General features: G+C 45.4%; 1 protein-coding gene across 1 annotated transcript in view; it reads left to right on the top strand.

Annotated features, from left to right (window-relative positions):
* Positions 1-22,531, top strand: part of plxna2 (plexin A2) — a 136,601-nt gene extending 114,070 nt beyond the window's left edge. Inside the window, exons 23-32 of the mRNA XM_068326421.1 lie at positions 3,869-3,935; positions 4,106-4,252; positions 4,864-5,023; positions 7,065-7,168; positions 11,626-11,725; positions 14,131-14,321; positions 14,403-14,572; positions 14,654-14,866; positions 15,158-15,308; positions 17,552-22,531. Of these exons, the coding sequence (XP_068182522.1) occupies positions 3,869-3,935; positions 4,106-4,252; positions 4,864-5,023; positions 7,065-7,168; positions 11,626-11,725; positions 14,131-14,321; positions 14,403-14,572; positions 14,654-14,866; positions 15,158-15,308; positions 17,552-17,647 (1,399 nt within the window). The 3' untranslated portion in view covers positions 17,648-22,531. The remainder of the gene's footprint in view (positions 1-3,868; positions 3,936-4,105; positions 4,253-4,863; positions 5,024-7,064; positions 7,169-11,625; positions 11,726-14,130; positions 14,322-14,402; positions 14,573-14,653; positions 14,867-15,157; positions 15,309-17,551) is intronic.
* Positions 22,532-22,735: the final 204 nt, after the last annotated feature.

Below are 22,735 nucleotides of genomic sequence, written 5' to 3'. Positions count from 1 at the left end.
TCAAGTTGTTGCAGAGCCGTTCTTTCTTTCCCCCCCACACACTTAGTTTCTCTCTCTTCTTTATAATGCTCTCTTAATGGAATCACAGAACGCCGCTTCTATCACCTTGAGACGTTTCAATCTTGTATTATTTTTCTCCTCAGCATTTTCGTAATGAGATTTCCGCCCATGCAGAGCAATGGCGTACGGAGTTATTAAGAGAGGCAGTATTGTGTTTGGCATTAGTTTCATTGGAAGACATTCAGCTGCCTGCTATTATCGCACCCCCTTTACCCTCTCCGCCATTAGGAGACCCGAGATGAGGGGACGGGACGCTCCTCTTAAACGCTATGCGGGATAATGAACTCCTGGCGTTCATTAATGAAACTCAATTAATAGAATAAGGGGTGGGGGGGTGCAAATGAGGAGGAGTATAGAATGAAAGGAGACATTCAAAAGGAGAGATATAAAGTAGGAGTCAGCTCAACCCCGGCAAAAAAAAAAGCTTTATTTGACACCCTTCTTAGGGACTTGCTGAGCTTATTAAAATGCTTAATAGGTTCCATTAACTTCTAACACACTGGAGTCTTACACAAGCAGGGAGGGGCTCACTGGATGGGGGGGTGGGGGTGTAAAGGATGTTAGACAATTAGACAAAACAAATTCACAATCATTTAAACACTAAACGAGTGTTGTTGTGGTGTTTCTCCATCTTCTGGCTTTTCCGCAACCTAGATGTGAACTAATCCATCATCTTTCACACACACACACACACACACACACACACACACACCTGCACTTCAAAGGGGCGGTCGCTCGGTGCTGCAACCCGCTGGCCGAGGTTGACGATGGATTGGCCGGCGGTCTCATTCACGGAGGAATCGCCATCAAGCGCAGAAGGCAACGCAACTCACAGGGCTCACAGCGTTCCAAATGAAATATAACCTCTGTTCCAGCGCTCGGAAAGTTCTGTCGGCCGTTTGAATGTGGGGCGAGAATGAAAGAAATTTCCCCTCCATCTCAGTTCAAAGACTTTCTGCTTGCTTAAAATTTCAATGAAACACGTTTCAGGTGGACAAACTTCACAACGTGAAAACACATTTTTCAGTTCCGCGTCAAGGTTCTGACCTCATCAGCCCCCCACCCCCCCACCCCCCCGTAGTTATGGTTTTGGGGAGTGATGAGGACGTGTCATGAACCACCTGACCTGAGCAGACAGGTGGAGGCGGCGGCGGCAGCAATGAAAGGCAGATCCGACCAATGGGAAATTGCTTGTGCTTAAATAGTCCTACGAATTGGGAGTGTGATGGCAACTGGGGAGAATGAGGCATGTCCGGTGTGTGTGTGTGTGTGTGTGTGTGTGTGTGTGTGTGTGTGTGTGTGTGTGTTTGCAGCAATGCAGTGTTTTCGCTCCATTAATGCCGGTTCTCATTTCTTCCCAGTTTAGAAAAGTCGAAAATGACTCACCGCATCACGTCTGTCAAACCTTTGCGAGAACACTGCTGACACGGAGCATTGGACCATTTGGATCTGCAACACAAACACACACACACACACACACACACGAACACACCGGCGTTAGCCTCCAGCGCAGCGACACAAACGCTCCTCGGAAAGCGTTTCTTAAGCGCCGCGTACGAGCGTCGGAGCACCTGACAGCAGCAGATTTTTAAAGGACGCGTGTTAGCAGAATCTGTGCGATAGTGCTTTAATGAGACGTATAGAATGACTTTTTTTTTTTTTTGCTCGTCTCATGGCTAAAAACCTCCTGGGGATTGTGTTTCAGTCTCATACTCTTGCTTATACCCCTCGAACACGACTTAACGCAATTATCTCCATAATAGCCATAATCTCCCTTTAGGTCCATTCAAAGCCTGAATGGGTGTAATCATACCGAGCACTGTTTAGCTCTGAGAGGCTTCTAGCTTGTTTTTTAATACCTGGCTGCTTCCATTCCTCCTAATCCCCCGCTTCAGATCGGTGCTTCACGTGGCCCCTCCACCACCAGCTTCCCGCTCCATCGATGGAGTCTTTTTAAAATCGAAAGAATTTCCTCTTGGATTGGTGCGTACGCATCTACGACTTGACCGGCGGATCATTCTTACAGCCTGTGTTGCTATGGTAATGACAGCCATGATGGGAACTAGAAGCAGAAGTGCTGTTTTTGTTGTTTTTCCAGGCAGTTTTTTTTTTTTTTTTGACAGTTTCTGGAGGTAGGTTTGCGTGGTTGTCAAAAAAGCGAGGTCAGGAGCGCGGGGCAGAAGGATTCCTACGTGACGAGGCGTTGGCTTTCCATTGCTATTCACCTCAGGTGTTTGTCCGCTTCAGCCGCGGCGAGGTAACCCTTTCATCTGCGCTTCACGCTTGTTAACCGTTCCCACTTGACTGTTTGGTATTCTTGTCCCCCTTTTTTTTTGTTTTTTTAAAGTTTAATATCTGTTTGTGTAGCAATGCATGATGTTGCTAATGAGGTGGCGAGAGGTGTTTGTTTGGCTTCCCAAGCAGAAATTGCAAGACAAACACAAACACACACACACACACACACAAAAAAAGTATTTCCTGTCCCCTTCCTGTCTCTTCCTGTCCCCTGTGGTTGGTATAGTGGAGAGGTTGTCACGCACCGGTGTGGTTCTATGCCCAATCAAGCCCGGCAGCATGCTTGCACCACCGTGTGCGATTGACGAGGTAGGGGGAGGAAGAGGAGAGGAAATGAGAGGAGAGGAGACCATTTTCGCTGTGATCAGGTGTTACCTGGCTGTGACAGCACTCCTCTCTCAACAGCTGAGGCTTGTCGCAGCTGCCGATGTCCCGCCGTGTTCATCCACACGTGAACGCACACCCGTATGCGCGCGCACACACACACACACACACACACACATTTGCGCACCCTTGCATCTTCGTGGACTCAATCAGACACTTTTTTTTTTTTTGTGGTGTGCACACAGATGCCCCATCGCTGCTGCGTTCAGGGCTGTTTGCTAACGGTGTCTCGGCATCCTCGCAAAGCTCGTTCAAACCCGGGCGCGATTTAGGATTTCTTTGTTATCGTCACTGTGATGTCATCGTGTTTATGACATCACGTGATATGTGATAGAAGGTAGGTGTGAGTGTCTTCAATTTGGACTCTTGAGGGAGATAGAGTTCAAAGATTGTGTCCTGAGATACAACAAGATAAAGATCCGTCCAGAGTCCAAACGCTGGTGGTGGTGGTGGTGGTGGCCGATGACCCTGGAGATCCTGATTAGTGCTGAAGTTGGAGAATGAAAGCATGCTGCTGTGCTGTTGGACGGATGTGAGATGCTGATGAGAACAGCTGATAACTACATCAATCTAGTTTTAGCAGAAAAATTAAACTGCGCGTGTGCGAAAGGTTATTTATAGTAAAGTCTGTGTATGCACACGAACATAGCCGTTCACAATAAAACTACTCGTAAAGTTTAAATCATAAAAGGTTGCATCCAACCTCTGCAGTAAACAGAAAAGGATAAAACCAATGGGTGAAGTAAAACACACTCCAAAGGAACACAGATAGAACACCGGCACCTGTAGGGAAATTAAACATCAAGCTAGATAAAGTGCTTGGAGTGCTTTAAAAATATCTGCACCATTGCGCAATTGTTTAACCTGCTGAGTGACGCGCGGCGCTGCGTTTGGAACACAAAAGGCGGTGGACGTCTTCAGGATACGTGCTTTTTTTTGGGAGCCTGGATGTTCTGATTTTAATGCTTGTAAGTCTTCTGTGAAAAGGAAAGCAATTAAAAGGAGCCGTTGCCAGGTTGACGGGGGTCCCATAAAAGTTTAAGGTCCTTCTTTTGTAATCTATTCGTGCACGTGACTTCATAAATTATGGTGGTCTTGTATTATCTAAAGGTATTTGATGTCGTTTCAGGACGGAGTCGGTTGCGGAGAAGATGCTGACGAACTGGTTCGCCTTCCTCCTTCACAAATTCCTCAAGGTTGATATTTATTTCTCTAATTATTCCTTATTTTTTTTCTGCCTCTTATTAGATAATTCCCGTAGTTCCCATTCACTGGCAAATTTCTTGTCGACTGGGTTTTATTTTGTGAAGTTCGCTCATGTGAGAATTTGGTCGGGGGCGGGGTTTGTCTTTGTGTGTGTTTGCAGGAGTGTGCGGGGGAGCCTCTGTTCATGCTGTACTGCGCCATAAAGCAGCAGATGGAAAAGGGGCCCATCGACGCCATCACCGGAGAGGCCCGCTACTCCCTCAGCGAAGACAAGCTCATTCGCCAGCAGATCGAGTACAAAACCCTGGTCCGTCGCACCCCATGTTTGCACAGATGCTCAAGCAAACACACAAAGACCGCCTTAAATCGCAGTCAGAACAGACTCATAAATAGCTTCCAGTGCTACTAATGTCTTAACACAACCTTTTTTGTATTTTGTTTTTTTTTAGCCATGGCTAATAATTTACAAGCTGCCATTGCCACGTCTGCCATGTCGGGTGTCTTTCTTCCTGTATGGGGAGGAATTAACTAATGGCCCCACATGGCCCAGTGTTGGTCCAACATCAGGGGAGTTGGCTGTGGAGATTAAAACACTCCAAACAGCCTGCCCTATAGCACACACATAGAAATACACTCACACAGCCAGCATGTGACACGACAATGCTCTGATTGCCCCGGCTGGGAATTTGGCTCATTACGCGTTAATGCCCCGGCAGAGCTGGAAATTGGTGTCCCGCCGAAGGTGTGAAATTAGATTTGAGGTTGCCAGCGAGAGCGGAAATGGGTTCCCAAAGCTCCCGCCACGCTCCGAGAAAACTCTAATGAGGGCGAAGCCGCGAGCTGGACCCGCATCCGGGCATCCGGATTGAGCTCCTCTCGCCTCCTCTGCTTGACTCTCTCCTGTTCCGTACCATCCAGATCCTGAACTGCGTGAACCCGGACAATGAGAACAGCCCAGAGATCCCGGTGAAGGTTCTGAACTGTGACACCATCACTCAAGTGAAGGAGAAGATACTGGACGCCGTTTACAAGAACATGCCCTACTCTCAGCGTCCACGGGCCGTCGACATGGACCTGGGTACGGTGCAGACACACACCAAAAACACACTTATACAGACACCTAAATGTGAAAGATGTACTCAGATCTTGAACTGCACTTGAATAAAAATAGAAATACAGTGTGCCCTCATTACATGAGGTTAATGCGTTCCAGGAACCACACGCGAAGAACAAATTCCGCATAAAGCGACAACCTATCTTATTATTCACGGTAATTTAAACGTACTGATATTAAACCACCTTCTGTCTGTATTGCCTTTTCCCACACTCTTATCGACTTTTTAAAGCACTCACGAAAGTCTGAGACTCACGGAATGTAGTGCACTTCCAGATACCGTCAGCCAATAGAATGCGCGTACGGTATCACATGACTACCTACTAAAAATCTGTGATGAGGTCGCGTGTGTTGATGCGCGAATGCTCGAGGGATTACTGTAGCAGTAGGGACAAATAATTATAAAATTTGAATTATTTATTTGCTGATTTAAATCTGTGTAAAACAATTATTCATTGAAGTTACAGAATTGCTGTAACACAGAAAAAAAAAGTTTCGTCTGACGTGGGCTGAAGTAGAAAATAAAATTTACTGATTTTAATCAGGTAGTCCTTGAATAAATGTACATGATTACTTTTGTTACCCCGGAAGCGGTTGGCGAGTCGTCCACAGCGACAGATGAACGTATCAGCGAGGTGAAACCAACGCCTGATCGTCTGTCGGTGCATCAGAGCGATCAAACCTGCTTCAGCAGCTGAAACGTGCTTCTGCTCGCCTCCCATCTAAACCGCCAGGCAGTATCCGCGTCCTTCCGTCTGGCTGCCTCCGCGCCCGATTAGTGCCAATAAGACGCGGTAGATGAGGGGTTGCCAAGTGGCGGCCCAGGGACCGAATCTGGACTGTCAGAAGCTTCCCAGGCGCCTGGAGACGTAATGAGGGAGAAGATGAGACTGTTATTAGCCTTCATCATCGAGGTAGAGACAGATAGATGTAGCGCTTAAGCTGATCCTTGTAAGAAATGGCAGACGGCTTCGCCAACCTGACGTCTGACTCCTCCTCCACCCGGTTGGCCGCATCCTTCCTCACCGATCCGTACCTCGCCATTCCATTCCTGCATACCTGCAAGTCCTCTGCAAATCTGCACGTCATCCATCACGGCAGCTCATCGATCGCCCTCACCGTTGCTCTACTTTTGTCGATGCTGTGAGATTAATTGTGGATTTGTGCATCCGTGTGATGGTGTGTATCCGTCTGCATGTGTGACTCCTGGACTGCTTTTTGTCGCGTTGGAAACGCAGGCGTATGGAGCGGTCACCTGGCAGAGGTATAGAGTAATAAAACCCAATCAACAGATGAGAAAATCAGTGATCACGCCCAGCATGAGAGACACAATGGCTGTCCACATTCCCCGTCAACACTCTTATTATCATGTCATTACTCCACAATGAGCCATCAGCCACCACCTTCCACCGCTTACGGCCCCCACCTGTTTACCCTCCCGCTTCCTATTTTTCCCTTTGAAAGGAGGTGATTTTCCCCTAGTTTGCTTTTACCTTCTTTCTTGTCTGCTCCACTCCTCTTTTCTTTCTGACCGTGATGGGCCGACCGCTGAGTATGCAAATGATCCATTTGCATATTCACAAGTACCAATTAACGCGTACAGTCTGCCTGCATATACATCTTAAAATTGTTCATGTGTAATGTTTAATTAAGATGAATGTCATTCTGGTCTACGAGAGGCGGACGCATGCAGAGAGTCGTACAGGATAACATCTCCTGATATGTACTTCAGTGAGGAGCTCTCGCTTCGGGTTGACGTTCTCCTGACAGGAAGTCAAATGAGGTTTGAAAGGAGGTGTTTCAGGAGGTCATTAGGAAGTCGCCGTGAATTGAGGTCACAACTCGCAAGGAAACTCTGAAAGCACACGCCAAAGTGTTTCTCTTTATCCACAACGGAGTTGGAACGTCTCGGGTTTGGAACCAGCTTTCGATAAAGATGTTCACCTTCCATCGGATGGATGGATGGATGGATGGATGGATGGATGATGACTTTTTGTTTCCTCAGAGTGGCGTCAGGGGAGGTTGGCCCGTGTGGTGCTGCAGGATGAAGACATCACCACCAAGATAGAAAACGACTGGAAGAGACTCAACACTCTCATGCACTATCAGGTAAATACGAAGAGTCGGATTTACTTCCAGGCTTTAGCATAATCTTCCTTAAATGTCCCCAATTTTGCCCCTTTTTTTTTGTCCAGAAAGGCCTCATTTCAGATCAATTTGTGCCGTGGTGTTTGTTATGGAAATCTTAACACATACCTCACCAAACTTTGATGTTTCCCGCTCTTGACTTTTAGACAGACAATTTACAGCTCCTCATTTGCATGCTCTTGCTTGGTGACAAAATAGAGGACAATTACCGTACAGGTGGCAGAAAAGACAGACCCTCAACATCTCCAGCAACACTCCTCCCTCCTCCCTGAAGAGACGAAGCTCCTTCAATCAGGAGGATGAGCTGTCTCTCTCTCTCTTTCTCTCTCTCTCTCTGTCCTGATGACTCCTTACAATTACTTCAGTGTGGAGACTCTCAGTTCACACCCACCAATCGGAAGGCTTTGTCTGATCACCTGCTGCCTCCTGTTGAACGGAGGAGGAAAGCGGATTGTGTAGCCATTGAATTTTTAAATGAAAAAGTGAGACCATGAAAGCAGAGATGATAAAAGATGAATAAAAGTATGGAAGAAGGTGAAGCAGAAAGTGAAGGATCTTCCCAGGTCGTGAATCTTTTGCACGGCTTTTATTAATCAGCCGGGGACGATCTGCATAAAGCTCGCATGAGGCCCGGCTGCTCCTGATCAGGAGGCGGAGTTGCAGCTGAGGCCGGGGTTGGAGATCAGGATGGAGTGATTAGAAATGTCTTTCAGTTCTATAATTTGGAACCCTGCAGCTCCTTCTCTCTTTGCCTTCCTCCATATCGCATCAACTTTGTATCCGCCTACATCCTGAAATGATACCTTCACTTTTTTTTTTCCACTCACTTTTCCTTCACCCGTTCCCCGTCTTCTGCTCATCCTCCCCGTTGTCAAGCCGACAAGCGTTTGTTTTTTTTCTCGCTCTTCTTCATCTCGCTCTTCTTCTCTGGTCTCCGCTGTGCTTTAATCCTCGATGAAGCGGTTTGGGGTGTTTGTTTCTTGCACCTTGGCGAGATTCTGTTGTTTTTCACTCTAATGCACGTCACAGCGTGTCTGCCGTCGTCAGCCGTTGGGGAGACACTAAGGGGTCGCCACGGCAACATAAGTACGACCGTTTCCCTTTGTCGCTGGCTCAATAGTAGATCTAAGACCCGCTATTGATCACGGATCTAAGGGTCTCTGCGCCGAACGTAAAACCTGACTTCAGAGGAGATGCCAGTGGGCTGTAGGGGGAATGTGGAGATGGAGGAAGAAGAGGAAGAGCTGGATGGAGATGAGAGTAGGTTGGAACAACATAGCCACTTGTGCATCTTTGCTGTTGTGATGAGCTGGCTTTCGTGTGTGCGTCACATGATAGGCAATTGTGTTGGCAGCTGCAGTGGCACATCTGGTCGCCTATCTCAACAAGGGAGCATAGCTCATTAGGCCCCAGAGTGAGGAAGATGCTCAGAGAAGAGAATACGTGTGAGGCTGTAGAGGTGTCCAGAGAGAGGATGTGCATCACCTGGGAACCAGGAAATGTATTAAAATTCATGGAGCCTCAAAGTCCCACTGGTTATTTACTCTGCCTCTCGGGAAATAATGGTTTACATAACCCAGATATAGAAATGTACACCCCCCCAACACCCTACCACAACATCAAAAATGCACAAATTTGAAATGAACTCAGAATTTTTATTCAAATTCAGCGCATTCACAGGAAGTAATCCCATCTTCCCACTCCCCTCTTTATAAATGTCTTTCACCGACAGACGGAATCATGATCAAACATGCGTGTTAACACACACACAGCACATCAGGGATGTACACACAGGAGTTAAGATAAAAGATTCATGAGATTGGAGAGTATTTTGGACTGATTGATCGAAGGAAAGACTGTCATCACACGTTCTTTTCATCTCCGCCTCCACCGGGCACCGTCTTCCTGATATGGTCGCGTTAACCTTCCTTCTGCCGGATAGATCTCGGAGGCTTGCGTTGCTATGGAGAGAGGGCAGTGTTAATGATTCTCATGAGCAGGAAGTCATCATGAACCGTCTCACTGCTCGGGTCACTAATGATGAACAGATCTGGGCTGTATTCCCTGTGAATAATTGCGTTGACGACATTGGGCAAAGTGTTGATTAATACCAGGTGGACTGTGGCTTTTGCACCGTATTAGTATTTGTTAGCCTTGCCCCTTTGTGGGCAGTGTATTTGTCATCAGGAATATTACTCCTAATTAGCAGATATGTGACAGTAAAGGGCAAACCTCTCCCTGATTCCCTTTGCGTGAGACTTGGTCCAAATATAAAGTTCGGAAACTTTCCTCCCCTGCTGCCGGGTAACCTCCATCTGTCCTCTTCTCGGAGACAGTCGACACTGTTGATCACACCAGGATGGCCTGCCGGCTCGCTCCTGTTACCTACCTTGCAGACATCAGTCGGGGTATTTTGGGAAATTTTCGACAGACCCAAAAAACACAAGGCACAGCATCTAAATTTGGGCCTGTCTTGGCTTACCAGTCTTTCTTTTTGTACATTTAAATAAAAATCTCGGACCAGTGACATTAAAAAACTATGTTTCAGGAATTATTTCAATGAATATACAATAAATCCAACTATAAAGGCAGACACATTCCCGTTGAACTCTTCAGGACACCCAGTAGTGAGTTACATTCACACATAATGCCACATTTCCTCACGTATGCACCAGTTGTTTCCAGGCTATGGGATGGAATCGACCGGTGCGATTAAGATCTTGATCTCAGGGCATAAACCCAGGATAGAGGGGGGCAGATGGACCAAAACTAGGCCTGTGGGTCATGTGGTGGATGGCTAGGTAAAGAAAGATAGTGGCTGACCACACTCCGCTGCCTGGTCTCCACGGCGCTGTCTAATGGAAGGTCTTATCACAGGCAGGGCCCACAGCCCTTATCACACCTGCCCACTATCAGCCCCACACTGGATTATCCCTGAAGGGCGAATCTGCACGCCTTCAATCATTTAGTCTATCACAAGGACCCATCTCTGCTGTAGCCTTTCTGTCAGCCATGAAAAGCACAGAGAAAGAGTGAGGATGGAGGGAGGCGTAAAGAAAAGGGGGGACAGAGAAGCTATTTCATGCTCCTAAGAGAAAATGTATCACAGGAACAGCGGCGGAGACTTCACCGAGTCCTCGCTGTCGGTCGGTCCATGCATCACGAGCAAAGGGTAGGCAAGAGGATCTGCAGAAATGAGGTACAGGAAAGCAGGAGACAAATGAGAAAAGGGTGAGCCGGTAGAACGAGATGGGTCAAAGATGTCAGTTGTAGGTGGAAGGTGGGACGCAAAGGTGAGGAAGACAATTTGTCATTTCCGTCCAAGAGGTCTGGGCACCGGGATCCATCCAGATTTCAGCCCCCAGTTTGAAGTGTGTCTCCAGTGTGGCCAGAAGAGGTCAGATGGCAATCCCAACTAATATCAGAGAGGAGATTAGTTTGAAAAGAGTGAAAGAAAGGGAGGATGAGACGCTCTCAAGAGTGAAATGAACTTTAAAGATTGTCCATCCCACTAACTTTCCAACAAAGCATGAGAAAGAGAGCTGTAGCAAATGGAAAGTTTCCGTTTTATTCTCCTCACTGAGCTTTTTCTTTTACAGCCTGGCCTTTGGTTTTTTTTTTGTGTTAATTTCCCCACCAGAGGCTCATCTGTTTCTCTTCGCTGGTCGGAGGCAGAAATCCCTCCTTGGGGTGGGCCGTAAATGCCAGCCAACAAGCTGTTTGTTGTCTCGGCTTTCAGAAAAGAACCACGAGATCTGTGAGCTGTGTTTTTGAGTTTTCTTAATATGCGATGTTGTTTTGGTTTTTTTTGGTGTATTTATAGAACATTTCAATGATTTATTGGACTTTAATGGTCTTTTCACATGGAATTCACTCGGTGTGAAACTTGTGAAAGAACATGTCTTAAAAATAGATTTCACGAGCATCCTTTCCAATGTTGTTTGCATCAGTTTCTCTCATCTTATCTGAAGTGAGTGGATCAAACGGGCCATGAGCTCTTCATAAATATAAATCACAGAGAAAGTAAAGATTGAAACCTCAGGCTCTCCTGTACACATCTTCTTCTATTCATCGTTCTCCGACTCTGTTCTCTGTTCGGCTTTAATGCTATTTTATATCACCTTAACTCATTTCTCTAAAGATGTGAAGCGAACGCGTCGAGGCTTACGACATTCTGCTTTCTCTCTTCATGACAGCCTTTTCCTTTTTTCCTATGTCTTTGTCTTCGTCTCTTTCACTCTTCCTCAGCATCTTACGCCGGCTGCGAAGCGCATGTCATGTCTCCGAGGCTTGAAATGTCATGAAATGTCGTGTTGAGTAGAACCATCACGCAACCGCGGGGCTGGGAGAACAAGCAGCACAGATACAGCTTTTTTTTTCTTTTTTTTTTCTTACACTGTCTAATTGCTCCTTTTCAGGTGTCAGACCGGTGCGTCGTGGCTTTGGTGCCCAAACAGACCTCGTCATACAACATCCCTTCGTCTGCCAGCATATCTCGCACCTCCATCAGCAGATATGGTGAGTTGGTTTACAAGATGACTCCGTCGTGGCTTTCACATTGACTGCGGAATGTCAAGAGTGTGTTCATAAAGCAATCACGGCTAATCCAACCCTTAATTGTGTGTAAATGAAAGCTCGCTGTCTCCGAGATACGTCAGAATGTTCCTTTTTTTTTATAAGAGCTGTTAGAATGAAGCCAAATCCTCTTTGGCCGAAGCAACGGCCGGTTCTGCTTTGAAATCCTCCTCTTGCTGTGGAGTGTCTCTTTGCAACCTTTTTCTCCCTCCAACTGTGCATCCGCTTTACCGTCGATGCCCAGAATCTTGTGTTAGGTGTAAGAATGGAGAAAGAAAGTGATGAAGACGGGACTAGTCATTGTTTCACTTCAGAATCCTAATATTATAATAATAAAGATGCATTGATTACAGAACACAGTGGGATCCCATTTCCCTGAACATTGCATCGATGCAGATGCAGCACATCCTTCAGATACGCTTGAAGTTTGCATTGCTAGGTGCCAAATTTGGTCTCACACCAAATATTCACTGCAGAACCAGACAGCTTGTGAATGCCAATTATTCTGAGCATTCACACTAAGATAGACGGATAAATGAGCACAGCCAATTATTAGGATTGTGCGTAGAAAGCGACTTGAGGACACAGACAAAGAGCTAAAAGTACCCTAGTCCCTCCAAGTACTCACAAAGCTTATTTTTGCTTATTTCTTACCTCAAAAAGTACTTCATCGTCAGTGCTTGTACTGGAAATCAACGTGAAGTAGCATTCATGACGAAGATGATTTATGATTGCATGGCACTCCAGAATGAATCCGCAAAATGAATCTGTCCATAATTTTATGAGTAATCCTCCTAAGAGACAGGCGGGCAAACCCGTGCAAGTACTCATTGGTGGGAGGTCATGACCTCAGAGTGCAATAGCGCATTCATGAACTACGCAAAGCAGAATAGTCTGCAAAAAAATAGGAACCATTGTCTTCATGATGCTGTTTAGTCTAGATTGTCTTCTAGAGAGTCGTCACAGTTGCTCTCAAACGCCTTCGTCTCTAGGGATATGTTTATCCGTCGAGAAACGACGCCGACCCGCTGAGAGGCTGTTCTCCCTCTCATTTCTCCTCCTCTGGCTTTGGAGTTGAACGTGATCGGCATAAAATGTAGAGCCTCTGCTGGCATGTGTCTGTCCTCCATCAATCATGGTTGGCACAGCATGCACAGCTGCACCTTGACACCTGCTGATGGATTTATTCCAATTTAACATTCAACACTTAGCATCTTGACTCAATTTGGGCTACCCATTCCCTCCTGTAGCCTTAAAAACCACCCCCAAACATCCTCCTCCACCTCCTGGTTATATCCAGGAGCTGTGGCCTTCAGGGGAAGGGAAGGGTTTGCTTCGGGTTAAGGGGACTTAAGGGTTCTGGAAGGATGTTAAATCCAGTAAAAACCAGTGACTGGATTAAGATGGGATTTGGGACTGCAATCCACCCAGCACAAAGACACATATATCCAACCCGTCTTGTGCTCCCTAGCGACCCCTCCAGAGGTTCGTGTTGGTCTTATTTGAAAGGAGTAAGTGACTGTATTTCAACAAGAATCTTTGTTGTTCACCTCCTCCTTTGAAGCCGGGTCAGAGAAATCCTCATTGAGATCCTCAGATCCCGTATCCCCAGGGGGGGGGGGGCGCTGCCACGAGTACAAGCTGGCTAATTAGGAAACGGAAACCAGCGTCATTCAGACCAAGTGAAGACCAAGGAGGTGTGAACATTAGAGCAGAGACGAGGAGGATGCATGGATGAAGGAGGGTGGCGTCGGTGCTTAACAAATTAAGGATCTTTTGATGCATTGATTAGAGTGTGACAGGGACATTTTAGCACAGCGTTTGTACAATGTGGAAGGGAACAGCCAATTACGAGTGCTTTTAAGTGGCGCCAGACACAAGCGTGTCTCCGTCAGCGAGGCAGCGAGAAGATGAAATGGAATAAGAAGAGAAGATGAATGAGAGTAAAAAAGAAATAATTATCAAATAACTCTCGACAGGGAGAGATGAAGGAAACGGGTAATATATGTGAAATATTTTGTAAATACTTTTGTCCTCAAAGGGCGACGGGGTCTTTGTCCGCTCGTTTTATGTATCATCATGGAATCCAGTGTCAAGAGGGTATTCACTGGGACACCTGGGACCACAACTGCACCTCACGTTTAATCGTTTGCTCTTCAGTTTGCATCATCCACCATCTGAAGCTCCTTTAGAGCATAGCCTACTACAGGAAGTAGAAAGGCAAATGAATTGATATTGAAGGTGCAGGTGTGTGATAAAGTTGTGCAACGCTGCCCCTAGAGGACGTTGGGGTTTGTTTTTTTTTGCAATAGCAGTTATTCACTAATTCCGCCTCTCTGTCCGGTTAGACTCTTCGTTCCGCTACACGGGCAGTCCGGACAGCCTCCGCTCACGTGCGCCAATGATCACCCCTGATCTCGAAAGCGGCGTGAAAGTGTGGCACCTGGTGAAGAACCACGAACACGGAGACCAAAAGGAAGGAGACCGCGGAAGCAAGATGGTCTCCGAGATTTACCTGACCAGGTTGCTTGCTACCAAGGTGTGTCAATGTACTTCCATGTGTTTCAAAACGTCGGCATGGCCGTGTTCCTGCTGCTAACCTGTAAGCTGTTCTCCCCAGGGTACGTTACAAAAATTTGTCGACGATCTCTTCGAGACGTTGTTCAGTACAGTCCACCGGGGGAGCACGCTGCCCCTCGCCATCAAATACATGTTTGACTTCCTGGATGAGCAAGCGGACAAACATGGAATTCACGACACGGATGTGCGTCACACGTGGAAAAGCAATTGGTAAGAAGGGTGTAACTGGTGCAGTTTAAGCTCAATTTAAAATTCAGATTCAGATTCACATTTATTCTTCTCTTCTTCCAGCCTGCCGTTACGTTTCTGGGTGAACGTGATCAAAAACCCGCAGTTCGTGTTCGACATCCATAAAAGCAGCATTACGGACGCCTGTCTGTCTGTCGTAGCTCAGACTTTCATGGATTCTTGTTCTACTTCTGAGCACCGCCTGGGCAAAGACTCCCCATCCAACAAGCTGCTCTATGCTAAAGATATCCCCAATTACAAGAGCTGGGTAGAAAGGTAGGAGCACATGATTCTCTTTGTCGTATTTTTCTGTATCCTCTCATAATAAAACTGAGATCTGTGGGATATTGACTCATAATTGTCTTTCGTCTTGCCTGCACCTCTCAGCCTAATTCTGTAAAAGCCCTTTGAGAGGATCTGTTACAGACATGCATTGTTATCAAAAGTGATGCTGTAGCAAAGAAAATTGGAATATATCAACAATTTAAGTCTCAGTTGAGCTCTTTAGATTGATTTGGTGAGTCTCTGCAAGTGATGCCAAGTGTTGGTCCTTGTCGGGGTCCTCAGGTACTACGCCGACATCAACCGACTGCCGGCCATCAGCGACCAGGACATGAACGCCTATTTGGCAGAACAGGCCAGACTCCACTCCACAGAATTCAACATGCTGAGCGCTCTCAACGAGATCTACTCTTACGTCAGCAAGTACAGCGAAGAGGTGAGGCATATGTGAAAGCGCCCCCTTGTGTTCCATTCAATGTCTTTCACTGCATTAATTGCATAATTTCCTACCAATAGGTTGTATTATAATTTAAAGTTGTTCTCTGGTGGATTTGAACTCTGACCCCATTCAGTGTTTTGCAATTTCTTGTAATTTATCATTTGTAATTTATACTCCCCCCCCCAAAGTTACAGACTTTACCTGTAGGGAAATCCCACATGCTAATGGCATAATGAGCTGCTGTGTTAGTAGATCAACGATTAATTACTAGCAGATTGTGAACTGATCATGTGACACATATTCACCCCCCCCCCCTTGCTCTACCGCACATATATCTCGCCTTTGGCGTTCTCGTGCTCCTCATAAGTGGCAGAGGTTAGTGAGGTCACATCAGAGTCTTCGGCAGACTCCCCCCCCCCAAAAGCCCAGCGGAGCCGAACGAAGCGGCGTGAATGTCTCCACGCTCTCGGCACGCCGCTCAGTGATGTAGAGCTGGATCTCTGATAAATAGGTTTTCATGAGGAGAATCACGGGCATCGCAGGCACTGTATCACAGGAAGTGTAAAAAACGAGGGAGGAGGTAGGGAAAAAGAGAGCAAGAGGGCATTTATGAAGACATTCTGCTTGTAATGTCAGCTTCTCCTCTGGGAGGCATTAGCCTGACCTTTCTGTTGGGCCACAGTTTCTCTCTCTTTATTGTATATTTTCTCCCTCCCTCCTTCCCGAACACGACTACTCCTTTTAACTGTTATCCTGTCAGCTTCCTCTTTACTCCGCCTGAATCTCTTTCCTGCCTCTGCACTTGTAGCTGTCTGACGGCTGCATGCTGGATATGTACGCAGGCGTGTTTGCTTTTGCGTGAGACACGCTTTATACGTGTACCCCATCACGCCTGCAGTATCTGCTGCCTCTCTGAGTGCAGTGCATAAAAGGCTAACGGCTGTTCATCCTGACTTAAACCTGCACAAAGGACCATGTGTCAGGCTAACCAGGCTGGAGCGGCAGCCCCACTCACATGGATGTGGGAGATGGCGGCTAGAGCTGCACCTGCAAACACCGCTGCAGATTAATAATAGATCCCTATCAGGATGCGGAGGAGGAAATGTATTTGCCAGCCTTTAAGAGCACTTAAGCAGATGAGTGGAAGATGGTAGGTGGGCAGACAGATACTGCACAGGCGGCAGACAAAGGATTGCCATGCTAGACAAAAAAAAGAGACGTTGTTGGAATGTTTCCCAGATGACAAACAGACAACTTTTAACAACTGACAGAACAACCAGAAAAGTGTTGCACTGATTAAAAGAAGGATGCATTTAAAAAAAAAAAAAAGAAAGAAGTGAAAGCGTTGCTCGTGTTAGAAAGAGCTATGTTAACATTTTTAGTAGATACAACCTGGGAATAAGTTCCTGTCAATGATAAATACTTTTATGAACCTTTATTTTCCTTTTTGCTGAAAACAGAAAAATTTTTCCTTTGCTTTTTAAATAAGTTCTGTGTTCATGGGGAAACATTTTTTTTAAATAAAGGAATCAATAACTGAATAAATAAAATAAAAAATGTTGTAGTACTGATGCCAGCCAGTAGGTGGCGGTATAGTCTCTCAAACGTATCTTAAATTCTGAGTGACACATTCTGATATTTCGGTATGATATTCCTCTTATCTCAAAAACTTTTAAATTAAATATTGAATGAGAGAAGTGGATTTATTATTTAGTTGGAATGAGTCACGTTTCTGTTCGGTGCGGTTTTGTTTGGTGTGAAACGGATCCGTGTTAACAAATATGTTCTGAAACGAAGGCTGCAGGGCTGGAACACAAAGCTGCACATCCAATGTGATAAAAGCACAACCCTTGTTGTAGCTTCGTCTGTTTGGTATTCATATTAGAGACCTTTGTCATGTGCTCTGGCGTCAGTCTGACATAGACTCACCCTGACAGGGCAGACGCTCGCGAGACGACGAAGGGGAGTGCTTGTCTCAATCCCTTTTGAACCCAACTTGACAAATGCCAAATTTACAAGCAATGGGCTCAGAAGATGAAACAGCAAAGGCTAATACGCTGCGATTCCTCGGTGCTGTAAAAAGACAAAGGCGGTGATGTAATTCTGTTCCTTGTCTTTCACCCGCTGCACAAACCGATCCCTTTTCAATGATGGGAGAATGGACGCGGTATGCGGATGCAGTCGTCGCACTCGTCGTGTTTTCTCTGCCTGGTGTTAACAACTGTTTCGCTTCTGTGCAGATCACGGCAGCCTTGGAGCAAGATGAACAGGCGAGGAAGCAGAGGTTGGGTTACAAGGTGGAGCAACTCATCTCCGCCATGTCCCTGGAGAGCTGAGAGCAGCCTACCACCCCCCCCACACACACCCAAACTCTCCCCACTTACACTGCTGAAAGACAGACAGACTGAACCGCAACTGCTACAAGACCTCCCAAAAAGGTCATTACTTACCTCTCATCGTGGGAGCTGCAACCATGAACCAGATCTCCACGGCTGCATCCACAGCCAGTCAGACATACAACCACTTTAGTTTGTAATCCTCCCACCTCCCTCCATGGCGGCACCAGCTGAGGGCACGCAGACTGAGATGGAGGCCCTGCAGCTGGAGCCGATAATGGCATAAGGAAAGGAACGCGAGCGCAGGAGGCGGCAACACGGCTTGTATTTATTTTTTGCTGCATTCGTTCGATATTTTCCTCGGTTTGGCAGGAAATTGTATGTTCTACACGAGCGTGGGCGTGCATGAGTGTGTGTTCACGCCATGCCGATGAAGAACGAGTCCTGCAGGACTCACTGAGAGCAAACGCAGAAACAAATTTATGCTCTCGTCCACCATGAACTCGCATCTGAATGTGAAATCAAGATGGAAAGAGAAAAAAAAAAAAAAAAGGCAAAAGCAGATCTCACATTGGACAGAGTTCACGTTTGGATTTCTTAGATTTTATTTTTGTACAATCACATTTGAATATTTTCAGTTGCGATTGAAATATCAATCCAGGAACCCGTGTGTGTGTGTGTGTGTGTGTGTGTGTGTGTGTGTGTCGTTCTATAAAGACATCAAGTGTAACGCTAGCTGAGGGCTATGAAGGCGAAATACAGGCTGTGGTCCATGTGGTCTCTCGCTCCTTCCCTCCATGAACTGTCGCTCACGTGACATGGACGAAACCCAATCAGACGTGTACAGGAAGGCGTGGGAGTTGTGACCCTCATTGCTGGAGAAGCCACTCATGGTGGCGGCCGGCATGCTTGCACCTAAACTGAGGATGACGGCGATGAAGTCGGTAGTGAACGCAGAAGATGACCTGAAATGTCTCGGATGTCCGTGACTCACGGGTCGTCAGATGCACCGGTTGATATTTGCCAATCAGTGTCTGTGAATGTAGAAAATGGTTTGTTTTTTTATTTGTTTGTATGTGTGTCTATTTTAGTTTTTGGCAGACTTACAGGGGCTCAGTTGAACTGACGCCCCCATAGATGTTTGCAGTAGCTCGTCAAGTGAACGACTCCATTCGTCCGTGTGGGCTCCGGCCCATCTGACCGCTTCCCCAACATTGTTTACCCTAAATCCTGTTTCTGATTGGAGGAAGGCGTGGACCGTTTCAGCAGCGTGTTGCGCAACTCTCCTTTCTCAAAAATCACTGTTTGCATCTTTTTTGGGAACTTGATCAACTATATGTATATTTTGCATGCATGCTTTCGCACATCAGAAGAGATGTGAGGGTCCGTTCAATCGATTTCTATCAAGTGCCAACGAGTCACGCCAGCTCCGGTTAGCCAGTCCAGCTTTTCTGGCCGCTGCCGCCCATGTCCTCAGTGGACATGGATCTCATTTTAGCCTACAACAAAAGATCCTGTTGTCTCACATCACTCCTTAAAGTGTCAAAAATTGGTTTCCGCTTTTATCAGAAGGAACCAGGTTGTCTCAGTAGAGGTTTGAGGGCAAAACTCACCTGCAGCTCAATGGCCAAATGAAACAGGGCGTGGCAGCGGTCGAGCGAGCTAGGCAGTGGGTGAAGAGAGGGAGGGAACAGAGCAAATCAAATTAAATATTTAATTTTCAGCAGTTATGTTCTGAAGCACAAACACCCCCAGTACACCCCCCAAGAATAGAGTCAACGTGCAGGTTTCATCCTTTGTGCCTCTGCTCGACCTGCCTGGACGGATGGATCTCGACGACTTGGTGAGAGACTCAGTAGCTACATGCTAACCGAGTCCCGACCTTGAGGTCACGTCGAGCATTCCATAAGGGCAAATTATTATTGAAAATATAACAAAGAAATTAGGCAGAGAGGAAGATCTCTTCAGATACAAACCCCATCATGTCCAATGGGATGATTGAGAGATGTTGGGTTGACAAGTTGCAGCATATTGACTCTACACTTACGTCACTGGAACAGCGATTTTTAAATCTCAACGAAGGGTACGAAGAGAATATGAAGGAATAAACATGGGGGGGGGGGGAACACAGATGTGAAAAACGAGTGTTTCACGTCTCGTGGACATGACTCCTGACACAAACCAAAACATCAGACACCTAAAAGCTGATGTAAACTTCCAAACTTCTAGCTGGATGACAACACACTGTAGACTCCATCTTCTGGATAAATCATTTCTTCTTCTGAGATGCATGTTTGCTTGTTGTTTACATCAAGTACTTGAAAATAGGTAGCATTAAAGGTTTGCACAGAATACTGCAACTGTGCAGAGAGCATGACAAACACCAGTAGTGGGCGAAAGGTGCTTCTTTTCTCTGTGGCCTTACAAAACTCACCTGCTTAGTGTTGCTGATCTTATTAGTCCTATACTCGGGCACAGTCTCTCTGACGCCTCGTAGCCCGATGGTTTTTCCAAGCGATGCTCCGTCCCACTAAGAACCGTCTTAGCGAGATAAAGTAAAAGGAAAGGTGAAGAGGGTACAGCCTGACATCGCCTCGCTCGACACTCAGCTCGCCTGAACCGTTTGAAGAGAAGTGTCTAGAAATAAGGAGAGAGAGTAGTGGAGTGAGAGAGAGACCCCCTTTAGCTCTAGTTTCTTGCTCCGGCTTTGAAGCCTGTCTTTGATCTGAGTCGGTTGTCTTCACAGTGTGATGTGGAGATGGGAAGAAAAAAAAAAAACCAGAACCGACAGGCAAGGAGAAATGGAGGATGAGGTCATGATTTACACGCTGTTAGCATGTCTGGCCAGTAGGGGGTGCAACAGCTCACAGTAATGGTGATGTGTCTCACAATACCACTTTTTTTTTTTTAGTATAATTACACCCTACATGTGTTGTGTGGTATGTAAGCATCAGGAGCTGCATTTTACACAAATATCACACCAGTTTAAAGAAATATCTGCTGTCTGACTTCATTTGATAAAAAGAAAATGAATGCAAAATCTTACCTCATCGGTATTTCCTTGTATGTTGCTGTTCCTGTTGCTTCCTCACTGGTTGTGTTCTTGAATTTGAAAGTTTCCACGGTGGAGTAGAGAATGGCGATGGTTGAGTTTGACAAGTATGGGATTGGAGAAGCAGCAGCGGTGCAGATCATATCACAGCTTCACAGCTCAGATCATTTTCAAATTGTTAAAAAAAAAAAGAAAGAAAGGAAAGCTAAGAAAAATGAAGCTTGCTTTTTTTTATTACTTAAATAATATTTTACAGCATCACTTAAAGCAAAGAACTTTTGCCCACAGTCTTAAATGATGATGAATATGCTGACAGTTTTTAATGGTTTCCTGTTTTTAAAGGTCCGGCACAAACTAGTGTTCCCTCATCTCTTGGCTCTCGGTCCCGACAAATGAGAGCGAGGTTGTTGAAAATGTGTGGACATCGTCGTATGGCTGTCTCTGTGTGGGACAATACCGACACACAAAACAAAACAGATTTGTCCATCATTCTTCAGTCATCAGTTTATTTTACAGGGACCTAATAAAAATAAATAAAGGCTGGGATTGTGGATCAAATAGTTCTGTTATACCACTACTGGCCACCGGGGACAGAAGTGGAAAGACTTGTAATTTGTTCCCTCATCTATGAAAGCGCCTTCTCACCACACAATAAACATCTTGAGGTACACATCGGCACACAATATGCAGTATATACACAAATCATAAAGCTTCTTCCTTTTGATTAAGGTGTCTTCCCAAATTCAGCGACTAGAATTGTATCCTCCTCATACCTCACATTGCTTGTATGGAGTAATGCTTCTATCATTTTAACAGGACCTAAATGCCTTTTTCCTTTTTTTGCAAGGGATGAAATGTGTGTTTATTAGAGTTTAACTCTCCTGTAGACAGAATTGTGACAAACACAATCATTTATATCAGGATGTTTCCTTTTGTCTCATGTGAGGGTTGTTGTTTTTTTTTCTTTGCATGACTTTGAATTCAGTTCTGCCCAGTATTCCAAATTAATCTGTGCCATCATTAGTCTTGCTGCAATTCTTCCCAGAAGTCTGCGCATCCACGTCTTATATTACAGCTAAATGCACCTTTTTATGAAAGAGATTTTTTGTTGTTGCTAGATATAGTTGTTGTTTTTTTCCATGCAATTATGTCTTGGGCAATTTTCATTCATTTTGAACTGGGAAGTTTTTTTTATTCTTTCTGCGGTGCAGAATCCCGTTTGACTGCCCGTGATGTGAGATGAGAAAAAAAAGATGCTCACGGACAAAAAAAACCTCATTTCAGCTGGAGCTGACCGCTCATTGAAGATTTGCTTTGTGCACTTTGTTGCTCTTAGCGTAACGTGTTGCCAAACAGATGGTGTCGTGGTTTTGATTGGCGCGTGTCATTCTTTATACGAAACGAAGCATTTAATCAGCGTTTTTGTTTGCTTTGTTGCCTCCAACAGAAGAACTGAAATCCACATCAGTGTATTACCCCCAAGTCAAAATATCGGCAAGTATAAAAGTAGTATCCTTACACTTTAAACACATTGTAAACAAAAGCTTTTTACACACTGGAGTTCTGTAAAATATACTGACAATGATGATGATGATGATAATAATAATGGCTGTCTGTTCTTGTTTTATAAAAGTGTTGTGAAAATTGTAAGAAACTTAAAGTATTTAAAAAAAAAAGGTTGTTCTCTTGTTTTTTTTAATTTGCTTTGGTTTTGTTATGATAATATATTATTGTGTACCTATTGTAAATATGAAGCACACCTATTTTGCAAGCCAAGGATTCACTTTGTACTGTTGTTATATATAAATAAACTTTGCTGGTTAAAAATTGCATACGGCCAAATTCTGTATTTATGTTTGTTTCAAGACCTTCCAGATGAGAAATCACAGTGTTAAAAAAATGAACTGTTTCTTAGGCAAAATGTTCAAATAGTCTTATAAACTGGGGGGGGGGGTTTATTTCTATCTGATTTATCAGTTATTCTGTCCTACATGATGACATCTGCGATATGATGGTATTTCAATCATGAAAGTCAT

The sequence above is a fragment of the Antennarius striatus genome, chromosome 2 (assembly GCF_040054535.1).
Source record: "Antennarius striatus isolate MH-2024 chromosome 2, ASM4005453v1, whole genome shotgun sequence".
Lineage (NCBI taxonomy): Eukaryota > Metazoa > Chordata > Actinopteri > Lophiiformes > Antennariidae > Antennarius > Antennarius striatus.
The sequence above is the reverse complement of the archived record's forward strand: the minus strand, read 5'-3'. Positions and strand labels throughout refer to the sequence as shown.